Genomic DNA, 23,396 nt, shown 5'->3' with positions numbered 1-23,396 from the left:
AGTACATAGCTCTGTGTTAGCAGTGGCTGGAGACAGCTTTTAACTGTAGCAATTTTGTACAAAGCACAAATTCTTGCAAAAATGCCCGAACTCCACGATCACGGTGTTGCAGAAAAATGTGTTACAGCTCGATGTTACAGCTCAGTTGTGACAGCAATCTAAATCCGGGCAAGAGACCAAGCAGCACTCACGGAGACGGAGAAGTCAAGCTTATTACACCAGCGGTCCCAAAAAAATTAACGCTTCAAATTCTAGACCCCGTCTGTTGGTTTACACAGGCCTTTTATAGGCTGCCAGTTTTACACTTTGCAACATCATATGCAAATAGAGTACAACAGAAGTTTACCAACCAGGAACAACCTTTGTAGAAATAGGCCAATCAGGAGTGAGCTCCATGCAAATAAAGTACTACAAATGGGCCAATCAGAAGTTAGGGAAGTGGGCCAATCAGAAGTTAGGGAAGTGGACCAATCAGCAGTGAGAGTAATAACCAATCAGCAGTGAGAGTAGTAACCAATCAGGAGTGAAGGAAAGTGAGCTCAGGGAACCAATAGAATTCTAGGTGTAAGTTAGCCGCTTTAGAGGCAAAAAGTGAGATAGAGCCTCTGGGCCAGGGAACCGGACGCTAGTGGGAGGAAAGCAACGGCCCTGCCTAGGGGTCCTGCCCGTCTTTTTATGGGGCTTCCCGCCTCAATGGGGACACTTTGAAGGGATTGGTAGGTATTGTGGCAATTATTCACGGGCCCACGGTAAGTCCCAGCGCCGGCGTGAAGCCCCATTCACCGCGAAGCGGCTCAGGGCTGCCTTCCAGACAAAACCACGGCCACAAAGGCATAGCCACAAAGGCACAGCCACATGGGGAAGAACAGACCATGGGGCCCCGGCGCTGAACCAACCTTCCTCGTAACAAGCTAACTTGAATCAACGTGGGAGCCGGGCTTAGGCTGTAATTAAAACTCATGGCCCAGTGCCCTGCATTTGTGGCAGAAAACTATTGGTTTATTTCAAGCCAGTCAGAGTGGAGGCTCAGGGTTCTGGAGCAGAACGTGCAGACCCCTCCTCCGTTACCCCCATCCTGCTGTGAAGCGGGGTACAGCCGGAGGTGCAGTGCAGCCCCGCGGCGCCCTGCCGTCCCCGAGCCATCCCAGGCACCGCCAAGTCCTGCTGTCCCCGGGGGTCACCTGTGTACCTGAGAGGGAAATGCATTTTACAACCAACCGTTTCTCCTCGCAGGTGGCCCGCCAGCTCCAGCCCTCCGTGGTGTGGATCGGAGACGCAGAGAAAACCTTCTACAAAAAAGTCCCCAACTCGGAAAGGGAGGTGAGTGCTTCCTGGTCAACTGTTTCTTTTCTTTTTTTTTTAATTGAAGTATAGTCAGTTACAATGCGTCGATTTCTGGTGTACAGCGCAACATCCCAGTCATGCATATACGTGCACATACTCATTTTCATATTTTTTATTAAAGGTTATTACAAGATATCGAATATAGTTCCCTGGGCTATACAGAAGAAATGTGTTTTTAAATCTATTTTTTATATATAGTGGCCAACATTTCTTTTCCCTCCTCGGTACCAGGGACTGCCTCAACTTTTCAGGAAGGTCTTGCTTTTTCAGGGGAGGAAGGAAACGGAGGGGCGTCCATCCCTCTGCCTTAAGCACTTGTCTGTGTTTCAGAGGATCCAGGGTCTGGTTTTACAAGGCATAATTTAGAAGAAATTGAAAAAAAATATGAAAGAAGAGGGAGAGGACGTGTGGAACCCAAACATACGATTCGGAGCTGAGAAACAATCTAGGGAACTCTGCTCAGTCACAGCGAATGGCACACACACGAGTTATTATTAGGATTTCCTATTGTTCACAATAATAAATAGCAAAAGGCCTGAAGTTTATGAACAAAGGCCGTCAGTAGTGCTGCTAAGGGCACCACATTTGGGCCCCCAGGCGGCCCTCGGTCAATTGCTTCCTTCCTCCTTTTCTCTCCTTTCAATGGCTCCCCTCCCCGGCACTTCCCCCCACAAATCACCAGCAAATTTCCCACAAGTTAAAAAAAAAATTTGCACATACACATGATTGTTATTCCACATCAATTTGCACCAAAGCAAATAATGGTTAACCGTGAATTTCAGATTAAATTCATAAAGATTTTAATCACTTTTGATCCTTATGTATTATACATCATTTTTAGCAGGTAGGGGTGATTTGGATAAAGAATGAAAGCTCAATCTTTTCTTCTCCAAATGAGCCTTGATTGCCTTGTCATTTTAGAAACTCTTAAGAGGACTCATTTATTATTTAAGCTGGGAACCTGGGAGGAAGCTCCCTCTGCTGGCGAAGTTGCTACATTAAAGGAAAAGGCCACCTGCGTGCAGACTTGAAGGCCGGAGTTACCGCGAACCAGATCATAAATCTAAAGAGAGATGCAAGATGTTCCATCCACAGTGTCGCACACCCCATGTCATCGGAAGCTTTGTCCCATTCATGGGCAGGGGCTACTCACTCTCCCACTGGACATCAGTCTGGGGAGTGGGAATTAAGGAGATGTGGGTTCCGGGTCTGCTCTGCCTTTCTTAGTTGGCTGTGTGTCCCTGGGAGAGTAAATTAACCTCTCTGGGCCTCTGCTTCCTTAACTATCTAAATGAAGGGTTCCAGCGAGATCAGCCTCTGAGTTCTTGAAGCCCCTCTCAGATTCTCTCCCATTACCCCCTCAAGCTGTCAGTTTGCCACCAGCAGTTTGTCTGTTCGTCTGTACACGTGAGTCCGTGGAGAGGAAGCGGATTGGTGGCGCCCGTTTCTGAGAGGGCCGGAGGAGCTCTTGGGGCACGGCTGGTGGGGCTTTGAGGGAGATCTGACAGCAGAGAATGAACCGGTTCAGTAGATGCTCCCAGCATGGGAGTCGGCGTGAAGGGCCAGGGAGCCGGCAAAGGAAAGAGGAGACAGAACCGGGTCCCCAGAACCCCCCCGGGGACCTGCCCTCCTCTTGCTGAGCCGAGGTGTCCTCTCAGCACAATCTCTGACCCCCGCGGTCTCCGACTAGTCTTACTCCTGTAGAAAATGAGGGGCTCCGGTGGCACCGTCTTTGCTATAGACAAACTAGACGTTTATTCTGCCTGCCTCTGCCTTAGAAGAAGAGTCTGTCACCAGTCAGGGGAACTGACTGCACCAAAGACCGTGAATCATGCTCTTAGGAAAACCTCAGGATGCCTGATGGGTACAAGCAGATGGGTCCCTGGGTCCCCAAATGTCCACAAGGCTGGCTGGGGGCCCTGAGCCAGCCCAGGCACAGACAGAGCCCTCCCACAGTGCCGGGTCTAGGCTCAGGGCCCACGTGGAGGAACATGCGGCGGAGGGGACCCCCGGGGGTGGCCTCCAAGTCCACGTCTGGGCCTGCCCCGCAGAGGGCAGGACTGCAGGTTGCCGCTGCCTTCCTGACTTTGGCCAGCGCTGGGCCAGCTCTTCTCCCCTGACTTCTGTCCTTAACCAAATGTCTCGGCCACCAGGGCCCGGGGCGGCCTTGAGCATTGGACTTCCACCTTCTGAAGGTGACCACCCAACGCCAAGGTATCAGCTGCCTCCGCAGACGAGAGGGACCAGGAGGCATCACTACCGACTCCTTGTTGATCACTTGGCCACCAGGGGGCCTGCCGTCCTTTCTACCACCCGCCCCGGCCTCTGTCCTCAAGCCTCCTCTGGGTGCCAGAGGCACTGAGACACAGAGGACAGTGTTCACCAGCAGGCAAGCCAGGGCTGCCGAGCCCACCAAGCACAGCCGCGACACGGAGCGCCCCCTCCCGGCGCTGCCCGGTGGATTTGAGGGACTCCAGGACCGCACTTTGATAGGAGATCTCACCCACGGTGACTGACTCCGCCCTCGATGCTTGCACCTTTGGGTTGAGGCCTTTTAGGTGGTAAAATGGGAGGGCTCGCCCAGCCATAAGGAGCGAGGCAATGGAGTAGGCCGGGCGGCAGCAATGGCTCCTGAGTACAGAGCTGCCTGGTGCGGGGATGCCTGTGATGGCGGGGACAGGCAGAGAAGGCCCTGGGGGCGCACGGCATGTGTCAGAAAGCTCCCAGCGTCCCTGGGAGGGAGGTAGCCTTCCCCCAATTTGCCGGAGAGGACAAAGCTTGAGAGGGTGCACAGCTGGGCAGGGGTCGCGCCGGGACTCAGGCCCAGGTCCCTTCTCCCCGTCTGGGTGCTGCTCCGCGGTCGGCACTGGCCTCCTGCTCTGCCTGCCACGCTCCTGTCACACCCGCGTCTGGCCCCCTCCCCTCCTAGCCCCAGGCTGCTCCAGACCACATCTTGAAGACCGCCTGTGGGCCCCTCTGCTCTGAGAGCCAAAGGAGCTGGGCCCAGAAGCCCTAAGCCCTGACTGCCCCTTCCCCAACCCTGCCCTCAACGCCGAGCCCCAGGGCCTGGGTAGGTCCCTGTCCCTCTCCTCCTAGGGGGAGAGCCATCCTCGGCGTGGTCCGCGGGGAGCAGTTGGTCAGTTGTCTGCGTACCAGGCGGAGGCAGGAGAGAATGAGGCAGGACGGCTGCCGCTGCCTTTTCTGCTCTGTTACCCCCCCGTTACCCCATCCAGCAGGAGCCTTCCCGGCATCACAATAGGGCCTTCACAAGGGAATAGCTGCTTTGTTGGGGCTTTGCTGCTGCCGTGGTTTTGTGGAGCTGACTGCAGAAAAGCAGACTGAAACTGCTGCACAGATGTTAAGACGCTCGTTTGAAATTGCCCACAATAATACGGTGGTGTGGGGCTGGTGGGTCCCGCGGTCGGGGCAGCGGCGGTGCAGGTTGCCAGGTGATGGGGGGATGCTGGCTGGCGTGATGGATGAACACGCAGGTCTCGTGCACGATGGATGTGGCTCTGAACCGGAACTGGGGGTGCCCAAGCGCCCGGGAGTGCTGACTGAACCGACTCACCTTTCATTTCCATCCCCTCCTAATGGGACTGTTCCTCATCATCAGCAGAGATGTCATTCTGGACACGGCCCAGGATCAACATTTGTTACCCGAGCAGGCTAATTAAGTTCACCCATCCCTGCCATGTTCCGGAGATACAGATAGCAATGTAATCTCCTGCCTCAGAACAGGTGGGACTGTGCCACTGTCACCATGGCAACCCTGCTGCTGGGGATGGGCTCAGACCGTGCAAGCGTGTCTCTGCCCCCAGAGTGACTGTCTCCAGCCTCTTCAGGGTCCTGGGGTCAGTCCGCCTTCCACCAGTCTCTGGGCAGCTCCCCATGCACCCTACACGTGTCCAGTTGCCCCCACCACCTTGTGCTGTTCTCCATCAGACAGAAGACCAGTCTGTTCCTACCATGTCCACTCAGTCTCCCACCCGCCACTGTCCCCTTGGGGGTCTCCACACACTGTTCTCACAAAGTTCTTTGAAATCCACCTTGCCAATGAACACCATTTTGTAACTGTCTCCTCCTTTAGCCTCCGTGGCCTTGCCTTCTCCTGGTCTCCTCAGACCCTGCCAGCACTTTCCTCTGTGTCTGCCCCCTGCACTTCCAGCCACCCCTTAAATATGCTGGTGCTCGCTGAGGTTCCGTCTCAGGCCCATGGACCTTTTCTCTCTCTTTACCCTCCCTGAGCATCAACTCGTAGCTTAAAAAATCATCCCTAAGCCAGCAAGAGCCCGCCCCACCCGCCACCAGAAGCTCTCCCCGGGGCTCACATGCAGCCCACCGGAATCGCCCAGAGTCACCCGTGGGACACCTCCCCCCTCCGTTGCTGCCAACTCAGGCAGGGCCTGCCCAAACTCTCCTCTGCCTTCACTACCTACCACTTTAACTGCTCCTCCTGCATTTTCAAAGGTTACTTTTTTAACATGACCACTTTTCGTAAGAGACCTTTGGATCCACCCTGGTGGAATGAACTCCAAAAGTCTTCATGCTCTCCGCGCCTCGTCCAAACACAGCGGATTTCCCTGACACAGGTGTAGGTGCTCCACGAGGCCCTCCTTGCAGAACCTCGGCAGAGGGCTCTCCTCAGCGGCGGGGGTCCTGGAAGCCGGCGCCTCAGAAATGATCAGTTGGAGTCGATCACTGAGTGCAGTGGAAGCTGGGGGGAGCCTTTGACACCATCGTTCTGAGCTCTGTGGGCAGTGTTGCTGGTTGTGACCTCCAAATCACAAAGCCTCCAGGTTTTCTGACTTTCCACCTTACAAACCTTCCTCTCCGTCAGAGCAGACCCAGCACTGATTTCCTACAAGCGCTTGGGTTTCAGAATAATTACTTGTCATCAAGCACTTTGTCAGGCAGACACAGAGAAGTTGAGTAAACAGCTCAGGGTCACACAGCTGTTCAGAGCAGAGCTGAGACTGGGATCGTGTCTGTCGGAAGTCTTTGCATTTAACCGTTTGCTCCATCATTCGCCTGTTACTGTGGGGTTCCTCCGTTGAACTTTTCCATTTTGTGCACAGCCTGGCCCCAGGGAAGGCTGGTATCAGACCCCCCCTCCCCACCCCAGACAGCCCAGAGGCCTGGGTCTGAGCAAGGGCAGGTTTCTGCAGAGACCTGGGAGGAGACTGGGGAGCAGCCCCTTTAAGCTCATCTTTGTCCCCAAGCCCCACCGGGCACCTCCCAGGTGGGGTCCTGCGGGGCTGCTGCTCCTCCTGAAGTGGGGAGCAGGCTGTGGATGCAGGGAGTGCGGGAGGAAATCATGGAAGCTGCCCGGTGGCCTGGCCTCAGGCCCAGTCCGCAGGACTGATTTTGCTGGAGAAACCCGTCTCTTTCTCTGCTGCGAGTTACGTGACAAAAAGTCCCTTCTAAACGGACTCCAGCAACACAGAAAAAGGATTATACACCAAGACCAAGCGGGATTCTTCCCAGGTTTCACATCCAAAAATCAACTAATATAATACAGTGTGTCATTAAACTAAAGGACAAAAGCCACACCGTCATGTCAATAGATGCAGAGAAAGCATTTAACAAAATCCAGCACCGCTTCGTGATTTAAAAAAAAAGGAAACTTGCTCAGCCTGATAAAGGGCAACTAGAAAACCCCGCAGCAAGCGTCATACCTACTGGTGAAAGAAACACTGGGCGCCTCCCCTAGCGGTCGCCTCTTCTATCCAAGGTATGTTGGAGGGCCTCACCAGGACAGTTAGGGAAGAAATATAAATTAAAAAACCCATGTTGGAAATGAAGAACTAAAACTACCTCTGTCTGCAGATGGCGTGATGTTGTATACAGAAAATCCTGAGGAATTCACTAAAACAGCACTAGAACTGATTGACAGTTTCACCAAGTTTGCAGGGTGGGATATAAGATCCATACACAAAGAGCACTTTGCTTCTATACACGTGCAATGAAAGCAATTCAAATTAAAATTAAGAAAACAATTGTCATTCTAAGTGAAGTAAGCCAGAAAGAAAGAAAAATACCATATGAGATCGCTCATATGTGGAATCTAAAAAAAAAAAAAGAACATAAATACAAAACAGAAACAGACTCACAGACATAGAATACAAACTTGTGGTTGCCAAGGGGGTGGGGGGTGGGAAGGGACAGACTGGGAGTTCAAAATGTAGAATAGATAAACAAGATTATACTGTGTAGCAAAGGGAAATATACACAAGACCTTGTGGTAGCTCATAGCGAAAAAAAAATGTGACAATGAATATACGTATGTTCATGTATAACTGAAAAATTGTGCTCTACACTGGAATTTGACACAACATTGTAAAATGACTATAACTCAATTTAAAAATGTTAAAAAAAAAAAAAACAAACAATTCGGGGGTGAGAGGTCTAGCTCAGTGGTAGAGTGCGTGCTTAGTATGCATGAGGTCCTGGGTTCAAACCCCAGTGCCTTAACTAAAAAAAAAAAAAAAAAAAAAAAGATTACTACTGGTTCTAAAAAAATTTTTTTAAGGAAAACAATTGCATTTATAATAATATCAAAAAGTAAAATATTTAGGAATAAATTTAACGAAAGAAGTACACGACTTCTACTCTGAAGACTACAAAAACATTGTTGAAAGAAGTTAAAGATCTGGATAAATGGAAAGATGCATCATGTTCATAGATTGAAAAACTTAATATTGTTAAGATGGCAAGAAGTCCCAAATTGATTTACAGATTCAATACAATCTCCAACAAAATTGCAGCTGGCTTATTTGCAGAAACTGACAAGATGATCCTAAAATCTGTATGGAAATTCAAGGTGCCCAGAATGGCCAGGACAGTCTTGAAAAGAACAGACTTGGAAGGCTCATACTTCCTGATTTCTAAGCTTACCACAAAGCTGCAGCAATCAGGACAGCACGGCACTGGTCTGAGGAGAGACAGACAGATCAATGGAATAGAACTGAGTACAGAAATAAACCCTCACATTTATGATCAATTGATTTTTTTGACAAAAGTGTCAAGACATTTCAATGGAGAAGTAACAGTCTTTTCAACAAATGGTGCTAGGACCTGCAAAAGAATGAGGTTGGACCCCTACCTCACACAGTTAACCAATAATGCATCGCAGACCTGAAAGTAAGAGCTAAAACTGTAAAACCCTTAGAAGAAAATAGAGGCATAACTCTGGGTGACCTTGAATTAAGCAATGGTGTCTGGGATACATCAAAAGCACAAGCAACAAAAGAAAAGTTAAATTGAACCTCATCAGAACTAAAAATGGTTTTGCTGTGAAAGACATCATCAAGAACGTGAAAAGACAATTCAGAACGGGAGGAAGTATTTGCAAATCATCTATCTGACAAAGGACTTGCATCTATAACGTGTAGAAGCTCTTACAGCTCAATAATAAAAAGACAAATAACTCAATTTAAAAATGGGCAAAGGATCTGAATAGACATTTTTCCAAAGAAGATATACCAGTAGCCAAGAAGCACATGAAAAGACGCTCAACATCATTAGCTGCCAGGGAGATACACTCAAAACCACAGTGAGGTACCACTTCACATCCACCAAGATGGCTAAATAAAAGGGAAAAAAAGAAGAACAGACAGTAACAAGTGTTGACAAGGATGTGGAGAAACTTCAATCTTCTGCTCTCTGCTAGGATTGTAAAACAGTGCAGACACTTTGGAAAACAGTCTGGTATTTCTTTAAAAGGTTAAACATAGAGTTACCACGTGACCTAGCAATTCCATGCCTGTGTGCATGCCCAAGAGAAATGAAAACATTAGTCCATACAAAATCCTGCACACCAATGTTCAAAGCGACAGTATTCACAATAGCCAAAGAGTAGAAGCAACCCCAGTGTCCACCAACTGATGAACAGAGAAATAAAACGCAGCATAACTGTGCAATGCACATCATGCAGCAATTAAGTACTAAAACACGCCACAGCATGGTGAGCCTCGAAACGTCACGCTACCTGAAAGAAGCCAGACACACACACATATTGTATGATTCTGTTTATGAAATATTCAGAACATACAAATCTGTAGCGACAGAAAGTAGATTAGTGGTTGCCTCGGATCAGAGGCGGGGGTTGGGGGTAACTGGGCAGTGACTGCTAATGGGTACAGTCTTTTGGGGGTGATGAACATGAAATTGATCTGAAATTAATTGTGATGATGTCTGCACAACACTGAATATCCTAAAAACCACCGAATCTTACATTTTAAGTAGGTGAATTGTGTAGTATGTGAATTATATATCAAAAAAGTTGATATACATTATAATGATGTAAATATAATAATATAACATATAGCAAAATATATAATAACAATAAATATATTTTTAAGTCTCCATTACAGGCCTCAACTGGGTTAGACCCCTGTATGAGAAGGGAATTGAGGGGGACAAGCAAGGGCCCGGGCACATCCCCCACCCCCGAGAGGCAGGGACCCCGGGGGAGGGGGAGGGGCAGGCATCACCGTCTCCGAGTTCACAGCCGGGGTCCTGCACGCTAACTCTGGGTCACTCAGCCTCCCGGTGCCTCAGGCCAGCGTCTCCGGAGGGAGAGTGTCCTGCTCCTGGGGAGGCTGTGGAGATGAGGTGAGGAAGTCCATGTCAGGCATGAGAGCGGGCCCTGGAACAAGGACACACTCAGTACACGCTGTTGAACTTGAAGGTTTACAGCCAGCCCGGGCAGAAGAAGTAGTGAGCAAGGCTGACGTGTGTCCCGTCCCAGGAGGTCCAGGCGAGCCCCCAATCTCCTGCCTCGTTGGAGCCAAAGGTTTCAGCAACTTCCCACGGGGCTTTCCTCCAGTCGGGCCCTCAGCCCAGGGTCCTGCTCTGTCTCTTCCAGTCTTTTCCCTGCGCCTTGTCAATCCAGACACGGAACTGGGCCTTTCTGCTGATCAAAAGGGGGAAGAAAGGAGGGGCTCAGCACTGCAGCCCCAGCGCGGCCACAGCCCCTTCCCTCCCTGGCTGGTCCCTACCCCGCCCTCCGCGCAGCAGGTTGGCCGGCAGGGTTCTGACTCCCAGCTCTGCAGGGGGTGGGCCAAAGGGTCTCCCAGGGAGCAGGTTTTCAGCACAGTGTCCCCATCCCAAAGGCCCTGCAGCCGTGCATGACTCTGTCACCCCACACCCACTGGGGTTCCAGGACCCTGCAGTTCGCTTTTGTTCCCAAGGGTGGAATTTATCACATGCCCACTCCCTTCCCTAGATGTCCCCGGCCCCCTCCTCCAGGCAGGCGTGCAGGGCTGGCTCCTGGCCAGGTGTGCAGGACACACAGGACCAAACAGGCGACCCCATCTCCACGGAGCAGCTCGTGGATGCTCGGGCGGCTCCAGAAAAGCCCCAGGAAAGATGGGCTCCTTAGCTTTCTGGCTCAGTTGTCCCTGAGCCAAATGGGAGCAAAGGAGGCCCAACTGTGCCTGGGCGTCTCTGTGGGGGCTCTGTCACCCCAGCGACTCCCTGTTCTCTCCCTGCGCGAGTCCTGGTTGAGTTAAAGCCCATGTGTTGCCGTGGCGGCGTGGCCAAGTCTGACCCTCCAGGGCAGGAAGTCATCCTGCCCAGGGTACCTGGCGTCCGGCTCCCGCCCCTCATCAGCTGAGATTACACCGAACTAACACAGACTCACACTGCAGCCAGTGCTTCAGAGGGAGAACTTTCACACCCTTCTGTAGCTGGGTGTTTTCAGACAGGAGAGCCAGGACCCCAGTCCTTCATTGTCACCGCAGCCAGCAAAGGAATTCTTGAGTTCACCTTCAAAACAGCTCGGAGGAACACACCAGAAACTGATTCTCAATCCCAGCCAGCTTCCTTCCGCTTGGAAATCCGCCCAGTTTCCCGTTCTTAAGGTTAACGGGGCTCGAATATTCAGTCAGGTGCTTCCTTCCTTCCCCCTTTCCAAATCTGAACACCAGGCTCCAGGAAGGGAAGTGCCTGCGATTCGGACCACCCGGACCAGGAGCCATGTCCCAAGACCCGGCCCAGGACGAGCTCTAAGAAAGTGTGTTTATCAGAGCCCTGGAATCTCTTTGACAGGCGTTATGCTGCACATGCATCACAGGGTACATTTTCTTACGTTATTAGTTCTCTTTTCTAGATGCAGGCTCATTTTTCCCCCTCTTTTTCTCCCAGATGGAACCTAAACGCCTGAAAAAACAGCTTCCCAAAATCCTGAAGCTCCTGAAACCAGACGATAGAATTCTGATCGTGGGGACAACACAGCGACCTTTCGACGCTGAACTTCAACCATTTTGCAGAGTTTACCAAAAAATTATTTTGGTTCCCAGACCAGACTACGCTTCCAGATTCGGCAAGTACCCCTCACCCCTTGTCATGTGCAGCAGCAAAGGCTGGGCCATCCCGTGCTGGCCTGCAGGTGGCCTTGGTCGCCCAGTGACCATCCCTGTGATGGAGTCATAAGTGTAAACACCAGGTCTAAGAACAAAACGCACATCTCTGCTCTCTTAGTAACATAATTCCTTCCACCCAAGACAAAAGGCAACCAGACAGGGGTGACTACTCCGGGCCCCGGTGCTGATTGTCCTTTTGACAGGTAGTTAAGGTCACTCATCTTGCACCCGTGGTGATGGAGTCATTCTCCTACAGCCATATTTCTTGTCACCAGCTCTACAGCTTTTCTTTTTCCCGTTTCAAAATGTTAGTCCAAGAGAATGTTGACCGATTTAAACACTGACCACAGCAAGAGCTTACATTTTTATGTCTTTGTCTTGGATGGATTCAAGGTCCACTTTTGAATTGTATTTTTAAATGGGAACAATACAAAAAACGGACACTGGGAGGCAGTGTAATGAATTAGGAAGAGATGTGAGCTCTGGCAAAACCTGGTTCTGAATAGCTCATGACCTTGCTGAGCTGCTGACCTTCTGAGCCTCCAAGTTCTCATCTGTGAAGTAGGAGACCTGTTTAGTTCATGGGGCTGTTGTGACCTTTCTGTGGGGCGGTTAGCAGGACACCCAGAACTGTCTCAGCTCCCCAAAGAGCAGGGGTGGTGCTAGAGGAGAGAAGCAGGGGAAAGATGGTGGAGGAGGAGGAGAGGGAAGGGAGAAAACGGTGGTGGCGGTGGAGGAAGAGTGCTTAAGTGGCCGGCTGGTAAATGGCACGGGGAACTGGCAGGTGTGCAGGTGGTTGTTTCTGTTATCTGTTGCTGTGCAACAGGCCTCTCCAGTGGCTTAAAACAACAAAGGATGCCTCTCATGGTTCTCAGGGTCCACTGGGCTCAGATGTGGGTCCCCCTGAAGTGTCTCATGATACTGCAGTCAGACGGCCCCAGTCATCTGAAGACAGGGCTGGATATCCAAGACAGTTCTTCCACAACTAGACTCGTTGCTGGCTGCCAGCTGGGAGCTCAGCTGGCACTGGGGACCAGACCTCCTACACCCGGCCTCTCCCCGTGGCCTTGCACAGCACAGCAGCTGGGTCCCCAGAGGGGGCGTCCTCAGAGCAGACGTTTCAAGAGGTTGAGGCAGAAGCTGGGAGGATTCTTGTGACCCAGACTCAGAAGTCACAGGGTCACTTCCACAACACTCTGCTGGTCAAGGGCAAGTCGCAGGGCCAGCCCAGGTTCAAGGACAGTGGGCCACACAGGGTGCGAGCACTGCAGGTGCAGCCCACTGAGGGTAGACTTCACTGCCCGTAGTGCTGGAGGGCGGTGGTAGATCGTGTTTAGAGACGGTGATGGAGCTGGAAATGGAGGCGGTGGGGGCAGCAGCACAGTGGTGATGGAGTCGATGGTGGTCACGGCGGTGGTTGTGGTAGAGACGGCGGGAGTGAAGACGTGGTAGCTGGTTAGCATTGCTGATAAAATTATTGGGTCAGGTTTGGTTTCTATTAATCCTTCCCTAGTCACAACAGCGCCTTCAAAACCCAGGAGGGGATGTGCAGTCCTTTCTGGTTGATCTTAAGCTCCTGGTCAATGTGATTGGCTAAAAGCACAACCCTTTACCCTCTATACATTATAAACACTTGGCTTATTAGCCACTCCATCTGCAAGGTGCATCCATTTCTGTCTGGGTAAACTGTGATCATGGCTTCATAAACTGATGTTACATGCAAAGGACAGGAAGGCTTTGGTCCCAGTTACTTCTCTATCCACTTAGTGGCTTCTCCATCACTAGGGCCTCCAATGGATCCTTCCAACCAGCCAGCATCAAAGGAAAAGAAAGAAAGAAAGAAATAGTGTAAATGCTCTCTCAGGAGACTTTAGGCACCAGACAGAAGGGGCCAGCAGTTCTTCTACCCATATTGCACTGGCCAGAAGGACTCACAAGGCCCCACCAGGGTTCAAGGGAGCAGAGATGTGTCCTTTAGCCAAGGAAAGAGCCAGCACAGGGCCGGGCGATCACCAGTGTTCTCAGTCCCCCGGGAGTCAGTGCAGAGGTTTCCAGGCCCCTGGCTTTATCAGCTTTCCCGCTCTCGTGCCCCTTGGTTAGACAATTCTCTCTCTCTCCCCTCCTCTTTTCTGTATTGTATGTACGGTTTTAAGTTGATCTTCAAGGAATAAGGTAGGGTATTGTTAATTTCAAGGGGGTAGAGCATCACTCTTGACTTTGGATTGAATAGTTCCTGTTGTTTGACAAAACCATACGCCCTTTAAAAATGAAGCTACTGATGTATGACAAGGACAGTTGTGTTCTTTTGATGAAATGCCAGGCGTCTCGAAGGGCTCAGATCACATGACAGATTCCAACCTGAATCCCCTCCCGGCAGCCTCGTGGGGCGGAAGGAGAAACATCCCTCCACCTGTGGGCGGATGATAAACCTGCAGCGGCAACCGTCTTGGGCCCGGGGCTCCGTCCACTAACCCCCGTGCTTCCCTCATACTCCTTTCTCAGTGGGTGATTTGCTCAGGCCGCCATTCTCGCCGGCATCATCAGTGCTGCCCGACGTCTCCCCCAGTGGCCTTGAAGTCATCACAGCCATGGTGGCCGGGACATCTATCTTAAAGAAAGACTGTCCCTGTCTTTGCAGTGATCAAAAATGGTCTCTTCAGCCCATAAAGCATGGGCTGCAAATCCATAACGTGGGCCCTTGCCTGGCCATCTGTCTGCTGGCAGCAGAGCGCCGGAGGTGTGTGGAGACACACCATCCAACCGCTCAGTCTCCTCTAGGCCGTGCGGGGGAGTGGCGGGGCTGAGGAGCGAAGGGTGGATCAGCCGGAGGAGACGCGGTCCTTAAGGTTTACCAAATATAATTCACCCTCTGCCTCCTTTCCCCAAATCAAGCTATTTCCTTCAAAATGTCTCTACATAGAAAATCCACCCCCAGGTTGATTGATGCCGTGTCTAGTCCCCAGAAACCCCTGTGGGCTGCCTCCTCTCCACGTTCCTAATGCTTCCTGCTCTTGCCTCTCTTCCCTGGGGTCTGTTCCACTAATAACCAATTCATCACAGGCCCCCAGCCTGGACCCCGTGTCTGCTGGGATGAGTCCAGCCCGTGTCTTTCAGCGTTTCTGGAATTCTGGGCCTCGGAGGCCAGGAGCTCATCCAAATCATATTATTCACCTCTTGTGCCTTGCAAAATCCCAAATGAAAATATATTTAAAGTGCTCTGTCATCTCGAGCACTAGCCAGGATGGACTCCATGTGGAATGCCAGAAGCGCAGAAGGGGAGCCGGGAATCCAGAGACCAGATTCCTTTCAGTCTAAAGAAGAGGAAGAGAACATAGACCAGTCTGAAGAACTGGGGAGCCTCCTGTGTCCTAGAGAAGAAAGTAGGGTACAGCCCTCCATCCGGAGCGCACCTCGGCCGCCTTCAGCCCTCCTGAATCCCGGCCTCTGGTCCTCTTCACCCCGCCCATCGCTGGCCCCCAAGCCGCTCTTCTCCTCCCCCCACCCCCTGCACCGCTGGGCTAAAGACTCGGCAGCCTGCTGGTGGCTCCCGTGCTGCCTGTGGGGCTCCCTCTCGAGCCCCCTCTTTGCCCCCTGGCAGCTCTTTAAAGGTCAAGAGCCCATGAACCAACAGCTTTGTAGAACAGTGGAAGCTATTCGTGTAAAGGCCAGTAAGTCCAGCCCATCAAGCACGGGGAGGGAGTCCGGCCTGACCCTCCTTCCCGTCCCTGGGTCTGAGAAGGCTGAATCTCTGGCCCTGGGGCCAGGGGACAAGCCCCGCCCCGGCGGTGACCGCACCCCGGTTAGCACATGGTGAGTGTTGGGAAGTCATCCGCGTTTTACGTATTGGAGGAATCTTGGCCAGGACTTCACATGAACACCAAGTCTCGTACGTGTCAAATGGCAGCGGTGCGTTTACATGAACACACTAGACCAAAGCAGTTGTAGCGTTTGGGGGGGTTTGCATCACTATTAATGAACCTTTACGTGTGGAGACTCCCTAGGTTGAAGGTTGGAAGGCTGTGACTTTCGCTGTGTCACAGGGAGGCAGGGGACAGAGCCCTTGGCCCTCACCTCTTACCCCCAACCCATGCAGTCCGCGCTGCTGGCGGGAACTCAGCCGGTGGGCACCCAGGAGTGGAGCTGCTCCGGGCTCCCAGCCGGGGGTTCTCCTGGGTCCTCTGCTCTAGGGGTTGTCGCCTGTGACTGCCTCGTGAAGCGTGATCCCGTCTCAGCTTCCAAGGCCACCACCCAGACGCGTTTGCAGGTCTGAGGTTATGGAAGTGGACAGGAGGCGATGCCGTCTGCTGGTGGCGGCGGTGATTTTCACCACGGGTTCGGATTTCTGGTTTCTAACTCTGCAGTAGTTATTTTTAGATAAGGGTAATCCTCACCTCCTACAGTCTATCTTTACACAAACAAGCTTAGAAATATTCTGTAGTTTATTTTGTGTTATATTTTATAATTGAGGTTTTAAGTAGCGATAGGAAACTGTGGCACAAAATGGAATGACTAGTAATAATAAAATTGCAAAAGAACAGTAACAGAGCTAAAGAAACACAGTGCCCACCACAGGCCAGGATGGTTCCTTCCAAGCTCTTTGTATACATTCTTGTACTTACTTCTCACAGCAGCCTGAGACGTAAATCTTTCTGCTCCCACTTTGACAGGTCTGTCTAAGATGGGTTCAGGCTCAAGTAAAGCCACCCAGGAAGTATCAGTGTAGACACGGGACAAGGGGGTAGGTGTTGTTTTAGGCCAGTCTGGGGCCCCGTGGGGCCCTTCCTGGTCTCACCGCAGCTCTCAATTCTTAATGTGGAACCTTCCACGGTTGGTGGACCAGGAGTACAGGCCTCATGGTACAATGTACCCCTTCCCAGCAGTTCAGCCCATCATGGGGCCAAGACTTCCCCCCTCCCCCTGCAGCAAAGACAGTGGAGGCAAATTATTGAAATAACTCGTGGCTCAAAAGCTAGACTCTCTGGTGTGGGTCGTGGTAACACTGGAAGTCATTCTACTCCTTGACAGTAAAGGGGCCTTTTCATTTCGTCGGGTGTTTGGGGTGGACGTCTCCGGATGAAGTGGTCACTTCACACCCCTGACGGTGCTGAGATCATGCAGTGATGCTCACCTTTTTAAAGCACCGTTCCCAATATTCCTCAAAGGAGGCCAAAATGCTTTGGAGACGTTGGCCCAGATCCTCGCGGTGCTGGGACTGGCTCTGCGAGGGGCGCCCTCACCCTTGCTCGCTGCCTGGATGGAACTAAGCAAGTCGCAGAGGCGCACTTGCTCCCCCGGAGCCTCTCGCTGCTGGATGGGCGTGGTGCTCTAAGTGTCGTTTATCGGATGTGTCATGCAGGAGCGCGTTCTGTCCCTGAAGTGGAGTGAACATTAGGAATCACCTTACAGTTCATCTTCACAGCAGCCCTGTGCTCCAAGTGCAACGCCTGGGTTACCCCAGGTCCCGCTGACCCAGACAACGGCGGGCCGCCCATCAGTAGATCCTGTCAATCTACATGTGTTTGCCGCTGTTGGGGCAGAGAATAAGGCTCTGTCTAATATGATGTGTAATCCAGGGTCACACCCCAACGGGAACTGAGCCCTGCAGTGGCTAATGGAAACTGGGCTCTGCATTCCAAATCCACGTATAAAAATAATGTAACAAATGATCTTTATAACTAAAACAAGTCAAATGCCTACCTCCTGAAACGCTATGTACACCCATGTTAATGGAAAGATTCTGAGCATCTTTGAAGGAACCGCACTAAACCTGTACTGACCCCAGCTTTATTTTCCCTGCCCGTTCACAAGGGACTCGTGCATCTGTAGACCTCAGGTCATCGGCGTGAACGTCTTATGCTTGAAAATCACTCAGGGGTGAGTGTTTAGTTAGGTGGCTCCCTGCCCATTTGAATTAACAACCAACTTGCAGCAGATCCCCTGTGCTCTCCTTTCTTGGTGAGACAGGTTTTTATTTTCTTTATTTTTTTCTTTATTTTTTTCTTTTTTGTTTTCACTGAAGGATAGTGATTTACAATGTTTCAAGTCTACAGCAACGTGATTCCGTTTTTTATATATGTTCTTTTTCAGATTCTTTTCCATTATAGGTCATTACAAGATACTGAATATAATTCCCTGTGCTCTACAATAGGTCCTTGTTGTTTATCTAGTTTATATATAATAGTTTGTATCTGCTAATCTGAAATCCTAATTTATCCCTCCTCCACCCCCTTTCCCTTTTGGTAACCGTAAGTTTGTTTTCTATGTCTGTGATCCTGTTTCTCTTTTGGAAATAAGTTTATTTGTATCATATTTTAGATTTTACATGTAAGTGATATCATGTGATATTTGTCTTTCTCTGTCTGACTTCATTTAGCATGATAATCTCCAGGTCCATCCATGCTGCTGAAAATGGCATTATTTTCTTCTTCTTTATGGCTGAGTAGTATTCCATTGTATAAATATTCCACAACTTCTTTATCCAGTCATCTGTGGGTAGACATTTAGGTTGCTTCAATGTCTTGGCTGTTGTGAATAGTTCTGCTATGAACATTGGGGTGCATATGTCATTTCAAATTAGAGTTTTCATCTTTTCTGGATATATACCCAGGAGTGGGACTGCTGTATCATATGGTAACTCTATTTTTAGTTTCTTTAGGAATCTCCATACTGTTTTCAATAGTGGCTGCACCAAATTACATTCCCACCAACAGTGTAGGGGGGTTCCCTTTTCTCCACATCCTCTCCAGAATTTATTACTTGTAGACTTTTTGATGATGGCCCTTCTGACTGGTGTGAGGTGATACCTCATTGTAGTTTTGATTTGCTTTTCTCTAATAATTAGTGATATTGAGTATCTTTTCATGTGCCTGTTGACCATCTGGGTATTTTCTTGGAGAAATGTGTGTTTAGGGGTGAGATGCAACTTTGCTCTGAGAACAGGTTAATGCTGCTCTCTCTGGGGTGACTCCTTCTCTGTCTTTTCCACCACCTTGGCTACAACAGTTTTGTGGAAGCAGATCATTCAGCGCAACAAAGGAGTCATCACTGATGCCCTGAGTGTAAGTTGCCTAGCAAAGATCTCCGACGGCTTCACCCAGGGGCACATCGTCCAGGTGGTGAAGGAGGTGCTCACGGAGCGGAGAATCCGGCAGCAGGCTCGTAAGCCGCTCACCGCCGTGGAGTTCATCACCGCGCTCACCAGCATGAGCCCCGTCTACCAAGAGGAAGAAGAGAGCTTTAAGGTAAACACAGCCCCGTCTGGCCAGGTCTTAGCGGCAGACACTTGTCGTGTTGCCTCCTCCCTCCAGTCTCCTGAGTTTCATGACTTGAATGCTGCTGTCTCCAATGAGGTTTGAAAACTTGGAATTAGGGGGTCATAATATCTTTCTGGCCTTAGCAGTAAAGCGTGCATTTTCCAAATTTTAGGGAAATCATGATCCGTGACTTTCTAAATTAACAGCCAAATTGCAGAATTGAGTAACAGCTTCAAAACCATTGGATTCACACACACACACACTCACACACACTCACTCTTCTCCTGGTTCTCACTGGTTTTTACTTCCTAATTCACATAATGGAACAAGTTTTGCATGGAGACAAGCAGCCCCTAAGTAGCGTACGGTGATCTTGCCTCGTATTTGCTGTGACACCCGCATCTTTCAGTGCACTTGCCACAGGAAATCATGAGAGAATTCACCAAAACTGAGTTTTCTAATTTTTGAATACATTCTGGGATGTTCACAGAGATTTTTAGATCTGGAGGAAACTTTGAGAATCAATTCCTCCGAATTCCTCTTTAATCAGAGGAAAAGATGTATTGGAGCATCATGTGCCCTCTCCAGGCACAGTCACCGCTGGGGCCCCATCCCTGGTTCCCAGGCCAGCAAGCACCCCTCAAAATCCTTTTAATAAAAATGAATATAACTGCATTCCTTCTGGACCTGAAGGTAGTTTCCTTGGCCAACTGGGAAGAGAAGAGAGGAGAATTGTACCCATGTGATTATATCCACCACATCCTTGGCCACACAGTCAGTCACTAGAATGAGAGTTGGAATTCTCGCTCAAGCCTCCTATGTCTGAAAGCCCCCTGGAGACTGGGAAAATTCTCTTGACAACGCATCACTCTTCCACCAGCTCTAAAGCTGTGCTTCCCTCTGCTGTGCCCCTGACGCTTCAGTGGAGGTTGAGAGTAGTCACCATACTGACCCCCAGAATCATGATCTGCATAAGGGTTGACAAACTTTTTCCATAAAGGGCCAGAGAGTGAATATCTTAGGCTGTGAGAGCTACGTGGCGTCTGTCACAACCGTTTATCTGCATCGTAGCACAGAGGTATCCGTACGAAGTATGTAAATGAATGGGTGCGGCTGGGTTCCAATAAAACTTTATTTGCAAAAAAAGGTAACAGACCAAACCTGGGTCATCAGCCATAGTTTCCTGAGTTTCTGGCTCCAGTAAAACTCAAAAGAAATATTTCCAACTCCAAGCTGGAGTTTGTGCCAAGCATCTAAATTAATGTGCTTGTTACCTATTTAAACCTTGTTAGTGTTAATTGAAGTATTTATCCTTAGGTGAGGATATAGCTCATTGGAGAGCCCGTGCTTAGCAGGCACAAGGTCCTGGGTTCATTGCCCAGTACCTCCATTAATAAACAAACAAACAAATAAATAAACAAACCTAATTATCTACCCCCCCAAAAAAAACCAAAAAAATAAGTTAAAAAATGTGCAAAATCAATGACAGCTCAAAAAATAAATAAATAAAATTTTAGAAATTATTTATCCTCTTCAAGTGATATATTCTTTTCAGAAGCTCCTGGGGTATTTTCCTCCTTTCTAAAGTAATAATTTTCGTCCTTATTTTGAGGAGCGAAGTGTTAAAATCCATCCTTTCTCTTAATAGTTTTTAATTTTCTGAAATGATTTCTAGACATTTTTCTGTGTGTTACAGGTGCTTGAGGTCCAGGAACTGTAACCCATCACACTAAGCAAAAGAAGGAAATGCCACCACTTTATAACCTGAGATGAGAACGCATATGCTTCTCACAGGTGTTTTTGGCACACGTGATCATTTCATTCAATTTTTTTTAAATATTTTTAATCATTTTACCAGCATCACCACCAGCCCCACCCTCCCCCACCCCTTCCTCTCCTGCCGGCGCCCCAGCGCTTGGCACAGCGCCTGCCGCATCTAGGTGTTCATTTCATTGTTTAGTGGCAAATGTACTGAGCAGATGGGTAGACGGAACAGCACCATCACTCTGCTGAGTAACGTGCTTCCGTGGCTGAGGCTGCTGGCAAACAGGTCTACCATTTCTGCCCTGAGAAATCTCACCTAATTGTGCTTCTGACAGTGTGTCCGACCAAGGTCTTGCAGATTCTCCAAACATGTGTACCCTGCTCCGCGGACACGATGGAGAAAAAGTGTCATGGTGACGATGTAATTGTCATAATAATGTGGGCCAATACTTGTGATTGTTGTACGCCGGGCCCCCTGTCAGCTCAGTTAGTCCTCACTATTCTCGTTTTGCAGACGAAGACACTGAGTTACAGTGAGGCGTGGAACGCTCCCCAGAGATGTCTACATCCAAGTCCCTGGACCCTGGGCGTATGTTAGGTTACATGGCAAAGGGGAATTCAGGTTTCAGATGGAGTCAGTCTGCTAATCAGCCGACCTTAAGGCACATTACCTTGACTTATCCTCATGAGTCCAGTGTAATCATAAGAGGTAGAAGAGGGCGTCGGAAGAGAGAACGGAGAGACCGCGGGGGGAAGACTCACGGGCCCTGCGGGCAGCCCAGCATTACTGGCGGGAAGGCGGAGGCGGCCGCAGCAGGGGAGCAGGTGGCCTCTGCAGACTACAAAAGGCAAGAGAGCAGATCCCCCCGGGGCTCCAGAGAGGAACACAGCTCACGGACACCTTGGTTTTAGCCCCGTGAGACCCATTTTGGACCTCCGGAACTGTAAAATGATAAGTGCTTTGCTTTAAGCCCCTAATTTTGTGAAAATTTGCTACAGCGGCCAAAAAACAAAAACAAACAAAAGCAAAAACACACAAGAGGCAAAATGACTTGTTCCAGGTCACACAGCTTAAAAAGAACAGAGCCGAAACTCCGTTGTGATCATTAAGTGCTTAGTTACTTGGCTCTGGTATCGGCCATGTTTTCAACAGTCTCCCTCAGGGCGTTTGAATGTCCTCCTGAGATTCACCCACGGTCACCGGTCCAGCTTCTGGTGGCCACGTGTGACCCATGGGGAGCCACTCACGTTACCAAGAAACCCATACTTTCTGGATCAAGCAAGATCCCCAGGAAGCCGGGTGACTGAATTGGGAAGGATTGTTGATTAGATTTGACCAGTGATTCTCTCTAACTGTTAACCCCTTGAGGTAGAAGTTTCAAATTGTGTAGAAATGCAGGTCGGTAAACCTACTGAGAAAGAATCTGTATTGGACGTATGTTAAATGTCCAGTGTTTAATGGCTGCTTCCCCTTCGTTTCAGCAAGCGTGTCTTTGTTTTTAAGGGTATACCAGGGACCTCCGTCCCTCTGCTGTTTTCCTGAACACCTGTTTGATTTTAGGTCTGGTACGCCAAAACCCCGATGGGGAGGAAGCGAGCCCTGGCGTTAACGGGAGGTAACGCAGAAAATGAAAAGGACAAAGGGAAAAAGAAAGGAAACAAAAGGGAAACGGAGAAAAAGAAAAAGTAGTGCCTTCCTGAGGGGCCGAGCTCGAGTCTCACTCAGGGGTGGAGGCGGCCCCGACTCTCCCACACGGAGGTTCACCGTCGCCTGTGCGAAGACGGCCGCGCCCAGGCCCCAAGCCCATCAGCCCTGCCCTGGCTCAGCGAGACCCTTCCAGGCTGTCCACCAAGTTGCTTGTCCACAGCGACTGTTTCTAGAGCTCGTAACTGTTTCTCAATCTGTGTAAAGTTTGTGTGTGACCGAGTCCACTCTTCACACACTCGCCAGCCTTTCCAAGCTGGACACGTCATCTCATCAGGACTAGTTGCCAAATTAAATTTTGATGGTTAAGAAATACTCTCATCTGACAACGAGTAAGTTCAGGCCACCACCGGCACTACGTGCTTTTTACTGACCCGTACGTACTGCACGTTCTCTTGCACGTGTTTTAATAAATTAATTCTTTGTGCTATTAATATGTGATATGGAATGGAATAAAAGCTGCTTTTCTTGAACTGACTCAGTAATGTGTTTGCTGGAACTAAAAAAGATCTTAAAAATTAACTGAATTTTCTAAGTTTGAAGATGGGGACATAAGGCCCAGGGGCACACAGCTAATCTTTGGAACACTGGAACTGAAATAATTGCCTCCTAGTTCCCAGTTCACTGCTCTTGGAAAGCACTGGGACGTTGGCAGACCAATGGCTGGATGAAAAGTACAACATAAAAATGGGCGAGAAATAGGAGATGGGAAACCCTAAATAAAGAAATGACAAAAAAATGAAAGAGTAGAAAGGTAAGTTTCAAAAGACTAAATTTTGCAAGAATATGAAAGTTTATTTGGTGGAGGATAGTGGGTAACCCGCTTCTAAATTGTGCTGAGAACATAATCAAAGGCTGGAGACAAACTGAAGTGGGGCACGTTGAGTTAAATTTAATGCAGATGAACTCTTGGACAGAGTTTGACTACACCACAGAGAGCCGCGCGGTCTTGGACTCTATGGA

General features: G+C 49.7%; 1 protein-coding gene across 1 annotated transcript in view; it reads left to right on the top strand.

Moving 5' to 3' along the window:
* IQCA1 (IQ motif containing with AAA domain 1) overlaps positions 1-22,887 on the top strand; it is a 149,817-nt gene extending 126,930 nt beyond the window's left edge. Inside the window, exons 16-19 of the mRNA XM_010975798.3 lie at positions 1,234-1,320; positions 11,494-11,671; positions 18,714-18,952; positions 22,290-22,887. Of these exons, the coding sequence (XP_010974100.3) occupies positions 1,234-1,320; positions 11,494-11,671; positions 18,714-18,952; positions 22,290-22,418 (633 nt within the window). The 3' untranslated portion in view covers positions 22,419-22,887. The remainder of the gene's footprint in view (positions 1-1,233; positions 1,321-11,493; positions 11,672-18,713; positions 18,953-22,289) is intronic.
* Positions 22,888-23,396: the final 509 nt, after the last annotated feature.

Source organism: Camelus dromedarius, chromosome 4 (assembly GCF_036321535.1).
Source record: "Camelus dromedarius isolate mCamDro1 chromosome 4, mCamDro1.pat, whole genome shotgun sequence".
In the NCBI taxonomy this organism is placed as follows: domain Eukaryota; kingdom Metazoa; phylum Chordata; class Mammalia; order Artiodactyla; family Camelidae; genus Camelus; species Camelus dromedarius.
Note: the sequence above shows the minus strand (reverse complement) of the source record. Positions and strands in the feature narration are given on the sequence as shown.